Raw genomic sequence first — 13,397 nt, 5'->3', positions numbered from 1 at the left:
CTGAGATGGCAATTGTGCCATGTATTGTTCTACCAGCTTCGGCTTAGCCCGAAAACACGTAGTGCATTCTTGAATAATTCGACGGATAACGTTTCGACCACCTAAAATCCAGAATCGTAGCCGAATTGTGTTGAGTAGCAGCTGAGTGGCTGCGTGGAGTAAACGTTCATGATAGCAACGAACTAATAATTTCGTCAAGGGATGGGACCCTAGTAATAAGATTTGGTGCTTAGAGTCAAAGGGTTGTGCCGATTGACCCAGTCGGCCACCCATGCGGATGACATTATCGATGCCCATAATTGGACTTAATCGCAAAAGGCGAGATTTCGACGAAACCGGTTGCTGCTGTTCAAGAGCCTTCCATTCATCAGGGAAGCATTCACGCTGTACTGCTCGCACGAGAGACAACTCAGCATCACGTATCTCACATGTTGTGAGTGGGGAAGTACTAACTCTATCTGGTTTTGGACGCCGACAATTTATCAGGAAACGTTTACAGTACGCTGTGACTCGAAGAAGAAGTTGATACTTGGAGAACTTAGAAATAAAGTCCTTCAGACGCAACTGGTAATGATAGTGTTGTTTTTCGTGCTTCTTTCAGTACTTCTGCATCGCCCGACAATTCCACTGTTTGTAAAGGCCACGATTCACTTTCCTTTCTGAGCCATTTAGGGCCTTCCCACCATACCTCATTGTGCAGCAAGTCTATCGGTAACAGTCCTCTCGAAATGTGATCCGCCGGATTGTCTGTGCCGGGAACGTAGTTCCATTTGCAGTCTTGTGTTGATTGTTGAATGCGGGACACTCTGTTAGCAACAAACGTAGTCCAACTTGTTGGTGAAGCCTTCAGCCAGCTCAGCACAATCTTGGAGTCCACCCAGAAAAATGTCCTTCCTGTAAATCGCAGTGCGCTTTGTACCTTTGTATACATTTCAGCTGCCATTTGTGCCGCACATAGCTCCAATCGTGGTATAGTTTGTTGCGCAAGTGGTGACACCTTTGAGCGTGACGTCAGTAGAGCAACTTTCGTTTCACCCGACGAGTTCACTGACCGAATGTAACAGCAGCAACCGTAGGCCATTTGCGATGCGTCTGAAAAGAGGTGCAATTCCAAAGAGCTCGGGTTTGAGCATGATATGAAACGATCGATCCGAAGGTCGTTCAACAAAGATAGCTGAGAGCGGTACGAATTCCAACGTTCTATCATTAGCTGAGGTAGCTCACGATCCCATTCCCACGGTTTTCCATTTTCATCTCTTAACGTCCACAACGTCTGCATAAAAATTTTTGCAATCAGTACCACTGGGCCAACCAAACCTAATGGATCGAAGAGTTTAGCGATACGCGACAGCGTTGCTCGTTTGGTTACAGCGGTGGGAATGTCAATCTGTTCCTCTCGTATGACGTATTTCAATTTATCTGTGCTGGGCTCCCAATGTAGACCAAGTGTTTTAATCGACTGATCTTTGTTCAAATGTACCGATGATTGGAGTGCTAGGTCAGCCTCAGACATACCCTCCAATGCTGCTGTTTCGTTGCTCGCCCACTTCCGTAGTTTCATTCCTGCCGACGAAAACATAGCATCTATTTGCTGCCGTAGTGTTACGGCCCTTTCAATTGAATCCGCTCCCGAGTAAAAGTCGTCGACATAGAAATCTTCGCAGGTGGCCTTTGCGGCGGCCGGATAGTTTTCATTTTCGTCTTCAGCAAGTTTCTTAAGAACACGTGTGACTAGAAATGGGGCAGATGCAGTGCCGTAAGTGACCGTTTTCAGTTCATAAACAGCAACTGGTTCCACTGGAGAAAAACGCCAAAATATTCGGTGCAGTGGGGTATCATCTGAGCCCAACCGTATTTGGCGGTACATTTTAGCAACATCTGCAATTAGTGCCACCGGACGCATTCGCGATCGCATTAAAATGGATCGCAGATCTTCTTGTATTACCGGCCCCACTAACATGGCGTCGTTAAGAGAAACTCCGGTAGTGCTTTTACACGAAGCGTCAAATACGACGCGCACCTGTGTAGTGCTACTATCTTCTCGGATGACTGGATGGTGTGGAAGAAAGAATGCAGGTTGGGATGTATTATGCGATTCATCGATACGTTCCATGTGCCCTAGTGTTATATATTCCTGCATAAACTCTTTGTATTTTTCCGCCAGTTGCGGGTTACGATTTAGTCGTGCTTCTAGCATACGAAATCGATGGAAGGCTGTGCGACGATTGTCTCTTAGCTTGCTTATGACCTCTTCCTTCAGTGGTAACCGAACCGTATAGCGGCCATCCTCGTCGCGGATAACATTTTCACAAAAGTGTTTCTCGCAAAGCGCTTCCTGCGGAGAGTAAATCGGCGTTGAGTCGTCTTCGATGGCCCAAAAACGTTGTAAATCACGATGAATATCTGCTGTTGTCGCCAAATTGCACGCCATGGTGCGAGGTTTGCTCGTTGCTTCGATTCTACCAGACACAATCCAACCAAAAACAGAATTAATTAGGTATGGCAGAGTGTCACCTAAGTTAATACGCTCTGTAAAGTTGAACAATTCGAAAAACGCTTCTGCGCCCAGTATTACGTCTATCGGGTTGGGTTCAAAAAAGGCAGGATCAGCTAATTCAATTCCAGACGGTAGCGACCACGACGATGCGTCCACTCCGATAGAAGGTAAGTCAATTGTTACCTTGGGTAGAACCAAAAGCTCTATCTCGTTCGTGTAGTTTGAGATACGAGACTTTACAGTAGCACGAAATTTACATCGCACCTTTGTAGATGATTGCCCTATACCAGCGATTGGAAGATCTGCTCTGCTACGACGAACCTTCATATGTTGACTCACTCTTTCGGTTACAAAGCAACATTCGCTACCTGAATCAAGGAGAGCACGAACCAGATGCTCGTTTCCGATGTCATCTACGAGAATGATTACTGCTGTCGCTAAGAGAACCTTACTTCGTCGTTCCTGCGAACTGCAACTGGTGACACCGGTGTGTGCTGCCGTGATTGATGATGATGGTGCTTCCTCGACGGTTGGCTGGTTGGGTAGATCGAGTTGAGCATCAAACTGACTAGCTTGGGCGACTGCTGCGGGTTGGTTGTTGCTATTTGACCTTTGCATACACAATTGGGTGTGATGTCGACCTTGGCACTTCCGACAACAGCTCTCCGAAGTACAGTCCTTCGCCATATGACCACGGCGTAGGCAATTTCGGCAGAGTTGGTAGCGTCTAACTAATTGTTCCTTTTCGGCAACTGTCTTTTGCGAGAACGAAGGGCACTGATACAGCGTATGCTGTTCAGAACAAATTATGCAATTGCGAAAACCACCAGTCACTGACCCATAATTTATGGACCGAAAGGGAGCAGGCCTTTTGAGCGAGGGAAATTGTTGGATGTCGACGTTTCCCTTTCCCACCGTCTGTAGAACATTAACCCGTCGTTGTAAGAATTCGATTAGTTGATCAAACTTGATTATTTGTTTCGCTTCAGCATATTCCTCCCAATCCCGTCTCGTTACATTGTCTAAGCGGGTACTGAGAATGTGGATGAGCAGCACATCCCAGTGTTCGGTCTGCTCACCCAATTGTTTCAATACTTTAACGTTCGTCTGAAACTTCTCAATAAGTGTCTGAAGTTCTGAGGCTGTTTCCCGTTTTAGAGCTGGGAAATCGAATAAAGACTGTACGTATGCTCTCTTCAAACGACGAGGATTTTGATAATGATTAATTAGTGTCTCCCATGCTACCTGATATTGCTCGTTACTGATAGGGATGGTCTGTATTAAGTTGAGTGCATCTCCGGACAATGATGAACGCAAATAATAAAACTTTTGAATTGTAGATAGAGTCCCTGACGAATGCACCAGTGATATGAAGAGGTCATGAAAATTCATCCAGCTTTCATGATCCCCGCTGAAGATTGGAATTTTAATGTCCGGCAATTTGACATGTAGCTGGTGGGAGGGATCTTGAGGCCTTGATGGAGTCGCTTGGTTGTTCATTGGTTGATTGCGTAGAAGAAGCGTACCTTTGACACGGTAATACATCCTTTCAATGTCTAGTCTCTCCTTGTCGTAAGCATTCAAAACCTCTTCGTCCTCTTCTAATGATTCGAGTTCGGCTTGCACAACATTATATTCACTCCACAATGCAGATAGATTTTCTAATCGGAACCTCCAGGGCATCTCGATCCACTTGGTAGTTGCTAGTAAAGTTGGAGATTTCCGCAAGAGACTTGATGACCACTCGTTTGCGGTTTTTGAGGTTACGGAACCTCCTTTCAGCTGACGACATGATTGTGGAATGTGAAAATCCTACAAACGAAAGACCGCGTAGACCCAAAAGAGGCGAGTGTTATAATAGGAACCTCAATTACCTGATTGAGGCAAATTATTGCCTTGAATTGAATAAATCCGCAGCTAGCTTGATCGATCGTTCCGTACAATCGAGATGGATCACTCGTCTAATGTCGTCAGATGCAACTATTCGGCCTTTGAGCAGACAAAGCGATGAAAGTTTCCTCCGTTTAGCATCAATTCGATCCAGGATTTCGAAAAATCGGCGTAGCGTAGACGTTTCAGGTTTCCAATGAGCCACAAATAAAAAGACCAGGTAGAACAGTTGATAAAAGGTGTAAAATTGGAACCTCACTCACCAATGTGAGGCATGAACAATGCCTTGAATAAACTCAATTGTCCTTTAGTAGCTGCAATGGCACCGTCGCCATTGAATTTGGATGAAAGAAAGCGTAGCCGGGTAGGCGGAGATTATTCGACGCCTATCCGGCTCGAAGGACCATGTTTCTCGATGACCTCAAAGTGGGGCGGCGCGGATAGATGGTCGCGGCCGCTGGTCAGGATATCTCGCTATGAAACTAGCTATCAGCAACGGCGTCAATTGGGCACATAAATGGAGCCTTTTGAGAAGTATCAGCACTCGATTAGGGCAATTGGAAATCCTTATACTTTCCCGCACCGAGTATAAAAATAAACGCGATTTTACGTAAACGCACGATTTATTCTGACTAAAACATAAACTTAATTAATTTATTCCGAGTATAATTGACGTAGTAACAAAGGTAAGAATTTTATGGTGACGATGAGATACGTGTTAACCGTTGCGTAGTCTTGAGTGCACTGATTTAACTCGATCAGTAGATCTGTCTGTCGCATAGCAGCGACCGATCGATCGTCATCAGGTGATAACGATGAGATGAGCTTGACCGTTCAACGATTGATGCGTGTTGCGATGAGAGTGCCGATTAGATCGCTTTCACAGGAACCCTTTCGTGACTGGGGAACGAACAATAATACTTCCTCTTCGTATCTCACTCACTAGAAAATATAGCCACAAACGATAGTTAATTTTAAGCAAATTCGCCGCTAACTAGGCACAGTTTATCCTTTTCCTTTTAACTAACTTTTTAGCGCTTTTAACCACAAAATGTCCGTTTGATCTTCAACTTTTCTTCCTACTTACTTTCTTCACATCACTTTTTTCCTTCTATTAATCTATGTTTTTTGTTTATATTTTATCGAGCATACCTATCTGTCAACGTCCGCTTGAGAACGCATCCCGCAATCTATCCTCTGTCAGTTGCGCTCAGTGCAGTGCTCCCAACATTTCCCCGGCCCGTAAACCTGGTCCGGAGGCCACTTCCGGTCTAGCTTTACCATCATCGCCTATCTCAACAACTGCTAACTGCGCAACAGCTCGCCAAAACAAGCCACTGCTCGTTCGGACTAACGCCTGCCGCACACGACCATCGCTCGCCGGGATGACCTCCTTGATTCTTCCACGTATCCAGGATCTCCGCTTGGACCCCTCGACTACGTAGACCAAGTCGCCTTTTTTTAGCATCGTCGATTCTCCATGCCACTTGGTCCGCTGGTTTAAGGAAGGGACGTATTCCTTAATCCACCGGTCCCACATGTTCTGTGTCAACTCCTGTGAACGCTTGTACGCATCCCGTAGAGTCTCTGCTGAATGCGGGGGAGGCGAGATCATCTGCGCCTCGTTCGGCGAAATCCCACGCAAGAAGTGGTTTGGACTAAGTGCTTCTGCTTCTTCCATCTCCTGCGGTACGTAGACTAATGGCCTAGAATTAATCATATCTTCCGCACTAGTCACGGACGTGTGCAGAATCTCGTCTGTCAGCCGCTTCCCGTCGTTAAGTGTGTTCAACGCCTCCTTAACCGATCTAACCAACCGCTCCCAAACTCCACCCATGTGGGGGGCAGCTGGTGGATTGAAAGTCCACTTCGTACGTGCATCGGTCAACTCATCCGCACAATCGCTGTTGATGTCATTGACACGTTTCGTCAGTTCCTTGCTTGCTCCTTTCAAATTGGTTCCATTGTCGGAGAAGAATTCTTGCGGCGGTCCTCGACGATGCATGAAACGATGGATAGCCATCAAACAAGACTGCGTAGTCAGATTGGTGCTTATTTCCAGATGGATCGCGCGTGTCACAAAGCAGGTGAATACTACTATCCAACGCTTTTCGCTATGCCGGGACACGGATACGTTAACCGGGCCCAAATAGTCAACGCCGACGAAACTGAATGGTCGTCGATACGGTTGTAGTCGCTCCACAGGCAGAGCCGCCATTCTTGGAACTCGTGGTCGACTACGAAACACCTTACACCACTGACACGCCTTTGAAACATTTTGTACCAAAGCACCAACTTTTGGAATATAAAACCGCTGCCGAATTTCGTTTTTCACCGTCTCTCTGTATCCATGCCCAAGGCGTGCGTGATAATATTGCACTATCATCCTCGTAACGTAATGCTCTCTCGGCAGGATCACCGGAAAGCGCAAATCGAACGGAAAGAACTCTGCCTTCTCTGTACGCCCTTCCATGCGAATGATACCGTTTTCGTCGACCAATGGTGTTAGCTTATACAGTGGGCTTGATTTCTCCAACGCTATCCACTCGTTCATGGGACGATCCCTATTCCTTATCAAGGTTTTCAGCTCATCTCCAAACACTTCGGCCTGAACAACGCGTAACAGATGCCATTCTGCCTGTTGGAACTCCTCCTGCTTCAACGGCGAGCGCATCACCGACCACCTAATTGGTTTCAACAACTTCGCCTGATTTTCCGTAGCCTTCAACGTTTCTACTGGAACGCCCTCCTTTCTCCTACGGCAGTTCGACACGAATCTAAGAACACAAGCCATCGTCCTCACTAGTACGTTCCATTTGGATATCCGCTGCACGTCAATCAGACTATCCTCTAATACTACATCATGAAACAAGAACTGCGCACGAAGCTCTTCTTTCGTGTTGGCCGGTGGGAATTGCTGCGGCCACGTCGACTCCTCATCATACAGAAAACTGGGACCCTTGAACCAGCTGCCGTCTGATTCTAACTCCACTTCGTCAACCTATCTGCTTCGTTTAACCTTGTTGGGGTCCACCGCCAATCTGCCAGCTTCGTGCTGCTGAGGATCTCTCCAATGCGAAACCCAACGAACTGTTTATATCTCCGTTGGTCCGATCTGATCCAGGATAACACCGTCTGCGAGTCAGTCCAGAGGTATGTTTGCTGAATAGCGAAGCTGTGGTTTTCCTGGACAGCACGCATCAGTCTAGCGCCCAGTACTGCCGCCTGAAGTTCAAGCCGAGGAATGCTTAATTGCTTCAGCGGAGCGACCTTACTCCGACTCATCACTAGCGCACAGACATTTTTTCCATTGATCTCGGCGCGAAGATAAGCCACGCAACCGTACGCTTTCTCACCCGCATCGGTAAAGATGTGAAGCTGAAGGTTTTTCACTTGATGGGATAGTGCTGTCTCGAAATAGCTCCTCCCTATTCTCACTTCTGCAATCGTTGCGATCAAATTGACCCAGTGTGTCCACGTCGGCATGCATTCATGGCTGATTCACTCATCCCATCCACAACCCGTTCTCCACAGGTCTTGAACCAGCATCTTTCCCAGTACTGTGAACGGCGACAGGAGTCCCAGAGGATCAAACATCGTCATAACGCAGCTGAGAACCATCCTCTTCGTAGGCTTTTCCGTTCCAGCTAGAGCTGACAGAAATTCTTCACGTGGGGTGGTAGAGAATGAAAATGCATCTTTTGCCGGTTCCCAGATAATTCCTAGGACGCGTTCCGTTCCGGTTTCTTTATTTTCGTGAAAATGGACGGGATCTCCACTATTACGCTCACCCATTTGCCGCAGGAACTCCATCGAGTTGGATACCCAGTTTCTCATGACAAATCCTCCACGAGAGTGGACCGTTGCGACATTTTTTGCTAGCCGAACTGCCTCTTCGACTGTGTCGACGCTGTCGAAGTTATCGTCAACGTAGTGGTTGTGGATAATCGCCTTTGCTGCTTCGGGGTACTCATCGGTGAATTGCTCAGCGTTCAGGGTCTTTATATACTGTGCTGAACACGGGGAACAGGTCCTGCTCCAAAGGTACCAACGTCCATCACGTATATTTGCGGAGCTGCACTCTTGCAGGGTCTAAATACAAACCGCTCAGCTTGTTTATCTTGTGCTCTTATCATGTACTGGTGGAACATCTCTTTGAGATCTCCACCAAATCCAACAGGCCGTTCTCGAAAGCGTTGAAGCACTGCCACTAGGGATGTCAACAAATCCGGACCCTTCAGTAGCTTACTATTGAGAGACACTCCGCTAACTGACGCTGCTGCATCCCACACCAGACGCACTTTACCTGGTTTCTTGGGGTTCACCACTACATTCAGGGGAAGATACCACACAGCCGACGGATCTGTACAAGCAAGTTCTTCATCCGTTAACCTGTGTGCGTAGCCTTTGCTTTGGTACTCCCCAATCTGGCGGATTACATTACTCCGCAACTCATCGTTCTTCGACAACTTTCTCTCCAAAGCTTCCATCCGTTTTACAGCCATGGGATAGCTGTCGGGAAAAACTACCAAGTCGTCACGCCACAAAAGCCCCGTCTCAAACCGGTCACCTATGCGCACCGTGGTGGTTTTCAGTATCTCACGCGCTCGGCTGTTTTCAGCAGACTCTGGAATTCCAGCCGCCGTGATTCCGCTCTCCTCAAGCATATATTGACTGCGGATCAAATCATGCAACTCCTGGTTGGTTGCTGTTCCCGCAGCGTGAAAATTTACAACCGCATTCCTTACCGAATGCCCTTTTTCTGGCCCGTAAACTGTCCAGCCTAACTTCGATCGAACGCCTATGGGTTCACCTGGCTGTCCAACTTTGGACTCGAGCGGCGCAAATACGGATAGGTTGTCCAGCCCAATCATCATCTTCGGTTCTTCTCTATTATAATCCTGGACAGGCAAACCCTGCAGGTGAGGGTAACGTGTCGCAATTTCGCGAAACTGCATTTCCTGTTTCGGCAGTACAAGCTCCCCGACAGTGCGCGCTTCACGGAGCACGAATTTCTCGGCAGAACCCCGAGCAGACACCATCAAATCCACTCTCCTCGAGCCGTTTTCATAACGTTTCGTATTTCCGGTCCACGTGACGATTAGCGGTTCGACGACTCCGTTGACCTTCAACGTATTCACGACGGAATCCTCTACTAGAGTAACTGAGGACCCTTCGTCCAAGAAGGCAAGAATACCCAGTTTTCTGTTCCCACAGTGAAGTGTAACTGGAACCATGCGGAAGACAACTGAGCGATTCAAACGACTGTGAGCGTTGCACTGAACCTCCATGATCTGAACGACTTCTTCTGAGCGATGCAAGAGAGTATGGTGGTTTCCCTGGCAACCCACTACGTTACAACGTATCCGAAAATTACAGCGACTCTTGCCGTGGTTGTTGAGGCACGACTCGCACAGCTTAAACTTCTCGACGACCTTCAAGCGTTCAGCAACGTTAAACTTTCGAAAGTCATCGCAGAATCTAATTTTGTGATCGGTTCTTCGGCACACCCAACACGGTTTCTCCCCTCTTAAACTCGGCACTTCGCTTCTTTCATTCGGCATCTCGCTTCTGCCACTCGGCACTGTATCCTTACTGGTGGGCGTGGAACTGTGGATATGAACATACTCCCTTTTGTTCAGCTTTGCTCTTCCGGAGCTTCCGGATCGTTCATTTCGGTCAGTGAGATCTAGGGAAGAAAGCTCACTAATCTCCGAAACGTCTGAAACAATACCGTTCATAAACTCGGTAAAGATTCTAAGCGGAGTACCAATTTTGTCCCGTTTAAAGCGGACCCACTCCAGTTTATAATTCGGGGGAAGTTTATCTACAAGCTCCTGGACCAACATGGAATTACTAAGATGATCCACTAACTTCGCGGCTTCTAAGTGATCGCATAACTGCTTGACCGTAATGCCGAAATGTATAAAGGATTCTAAACGGTCAGCCCTCGGTGGTTTGGCTTGACGAACCTTCGCCAGTAACGTCTTCAACAGCTTCTCTGGTTTACCAAATAAATTCTGCAGATCATGAATGACATCGGGAACCGAATCGGGTAAAACTAACCGACTCCTCACAGTCTCGAGTGCATCCCCTTTCAAACAGTCCTGCAATCGCTTCAGGTTGTCCAGATTGGAGAACCCACAAGCTTGAGTTGTATATTCGTAACTGCTGATGAATATTGGCCACAGTTCAGCTTCACCCCTAAACACCGGTAACTGCTTAGAAACGGATTGCCGGGCGGCAATTTGTGCTTGGGAAAGCCCTGCCGGTTCAATCCCCGGCCCGTTCATCCTTGGTGCGTTGCCCATCCGGTTCATGCGGAAATCTGCCAAAACCATTTTCTCCTTCGCCGTCAGCCGTATCAAATCATCCCCTTTGCGGGTTTGGCCGCCAATTGTCTGCTCGCGAGCCAGGTCTTCTGATCGAGATGCAATAAAGGGAGCCGAAAGCCCTTTGAATTTTTCGTTATTTACCCCTGTCGTTCTCTTCGTACTAACTAATTCCGATACCGCAACATTTTTTACCGATTTCCGTCTATCATCACATTCGAAGCTTCTTCCGCCAAGCCACTTTTCCACCTTCTGGCTGAGAATCTCATCGCAATCGCCGTCTGAGTCGTTGCCTGCAGGTTCGTCTACATTCTCTTCTTCGTCCACCTTGCTATAGTTTTGCACCAGGCCTGCTTTCGCCGCATCGAAATTTTGCCTTAACTTATTCCGTTTTTTCAAAAACTCTTCTTCCTCCACCAAGCGCCGATTCAGCATTTCCTGTTCTTGCTGCAACTCTCGTGCCTGAAACTCTCGGTCTTGCTGCAACTCCATCTCGCGAAGTTCTCTTCCGACTCGTAACTGTTTCTCCCTCAGCGCGCGTTCCATTTCGAGCCGTTTCTTACGCAGAATACGCTCGTTTTCCATAGCCTTCTCTTTGGCTTCCATCTCTTCCTGCAATTTTGCAAGGGAATCATCGAGTATCGCATTAACACTGCTCACCGAACCACCTTCACTTCGCGAATTCTTCTTTCCGTCAGCGGTCTTTTTCGCCGTAGCGATAGCAGCACCTTTCTTCTGCTTTGGTATTTGCAGAGAATTGCAGCACTTCAGACAGCTCCACGGATGGTCTTTAATTTTATCGTTTACACCAGCGCAGCCGAAATGCGCCCACTGGTCGCAAACGTCACACTGCACCATATCGAATGTGTCCACTTCCTGGCACATAATACAACTACTGGTCTTCGATTCAGCCATCCTTTGAGGTTGAGTCCAACGGGTAAAATTTTTGATTTTGTTCGGACTGTTTTTGAACGAAGCGAAACCGTTTCTGAATCGGCTTTATAATAATAGCAGATCAAACTAAATGTTTATTTATAAAATAAATGGTATTAGATTAAGTTTTTCTGTTTTTAAAATGTGGACTTACAATTTTAGTTTCGTTATTCCCTCTTGCAGATATAACCTCTTTTCCAGCTATTTTAAAGCAGCAAATCGATTGATTTTAACGTGTTCTGTATTGTATCGTCACACCAGCTTTTAATTGTCGTACAAATTTTTAATCTTCTAGCTGTAAGTTTTAATTTCGTTTTAGTTGTAAGTAGAATAATAATACTTCCTCTTCGTATCTCACTCACTAGAAAATATAGCCACAAAGGTAGTTAATTTTAAGCAAATTCGCCGCTAACTAGGCACAATTTATCCTCTTCCTTTTAACTAACTTTTTAGCGCTTTTAACCACAAAATGTCCGTTTAATCTTCAACTTTTCTTCCTACTTACTTTCTTCACATAACTTTTTTCCTTCTATTAATCTATGTTTTTTGTTTATATTTTATCGAGCATACCTATCTGTCAACGTCCGCTTGAGAACGCATCCCGCAATCTATCCTCTGTCAGTTGCGCTCAGTGCAGTGCTCCCAACAATTACTAAGATAGGAGATTGAATAAAGTAAGGGAAATAGAGAAATAGTTAGGTGAAATGATAAGCGGCTAACGGTTAATTTAAATAAGAATAATAAGTTACACGAATACACAAGATTAACACAACATGTAACACTCGCAAGATTCGCCGGAAACTGGGGATAACTGGGGTAGGAATGGAGTATGAAAAGGGGGAAAATGGAAATTGGCATTAAAAGAGGGTTATGGATAGTTCAAGAAGGAGGGCTCGGTCATTTTGATTGCTACCAGCAAAGTATAAAGTTCAGTTATAAACTTTTATAGTGCTCTATAGTGCTGTTACAGAAATTGGGCCTGTTAAATACATAAAGGCATCATACGAAATCTGAGAGAACTCTACCATCAAAATCGAAATCAGGTAAATCTTAGTTCAATGAAGTGACCGAACCAAAGTCAGAACCGCATGTTAAGACACGCCAATCCCTCTCCCTGCAGACCCATGAAGTTTACCCCAAAGTGATACACTCTGGAAGTTTCCCGGCTCATTAAGCGGCCTGCCAAGGAAAACTGACTTCTTTTGTGGACAAAGGCGCGAACGAGAGATTTCCCGTCTGTTGAGTGCAACGCGCATGCCAGCGGTAGCATATCGGACAGCCACCCATCCGGAGAGTGGTAACTTTCCCCTCAAGCAGCAGCCGAAGCTGCCAGTAGCATCCCGAACCTGCAGTGGTGAATTCCCCGCTTGAGACAATCCCCGCTTGAGACAATTTGAAGTCGATAGAAGCAGCCAACGTCGAAGGCAGTCGGCGTCCCCCGAAAGCAGACAGCTTCGACAGCAGTCACTCGTGGATCCAGTCGTTTCCCCCTCCGCAGATCTAGCAGCAGTAGCAACAGCCGGCCGGCCCGACACACACACACACACACACACACACACACACACACACACACACACACACACACACACACACACACACACACACACACACACACACACACACACACACACACACACACACACACACACACACACACACACACACACACACACACACACACACACACACACACACACACACACACACACACACACACACACACACACACACACACACACACACAC

At 46.7% G+C, this 13,397-nt stretch overlaps 2 protein-coding genes across 2 annotated transcripts; both read right to left on the bottom strand.

The window, feature by feature from the left end:
* Nucleotides 1-538: 538 nt before the first annotated feature.
* Nucleotides 539-2,431, bottom strand: LOC128745682 (uncharacterized). The gene has a single exon (XM_053842759.1). The coding sequence runs from the start codon at nt 2,429-2,431 to the stop codon at nt 539-541; it is 1,893 nt and encodes a 630-aa protein (XP_053698734.1).
* A 3,166-nt stretch (nt 2,432-5,597) lies between these two features.
* On the bottom strand, nt 5,598-7,181 carry LOC128745680 (uncharacterized). The gene has a single exon (XM_053842758.1). It carries the CDS (start codon nt 7,179-7,181, stop codon nt 5,598-5,600), a length of 1,584 nt encoding a protein of 527 aa, XP_053698733.1.
* Between the last annotated feature and the right edge of the window lie 6,216 nt (nt 7,182-13,397).

This window comes from Sabethes cyaneus, chromosome 1 (assembly GCF_943734655.1).
Source record: "Sabethes cyaneus chromosome 1, idSabCyanKW18_F2, whole genome shotgun sequence".
NCBI classification, from domain to species: domain Eukaryota; kingdom Metazoa; phylum Arthropoda; class Insecta; order Diptera; family Culicidae; genus Sabethes; species Sabethes cyaneus.
This window is presented reverse-complemented; position numbering and strand designations above follow the sequence as displayed.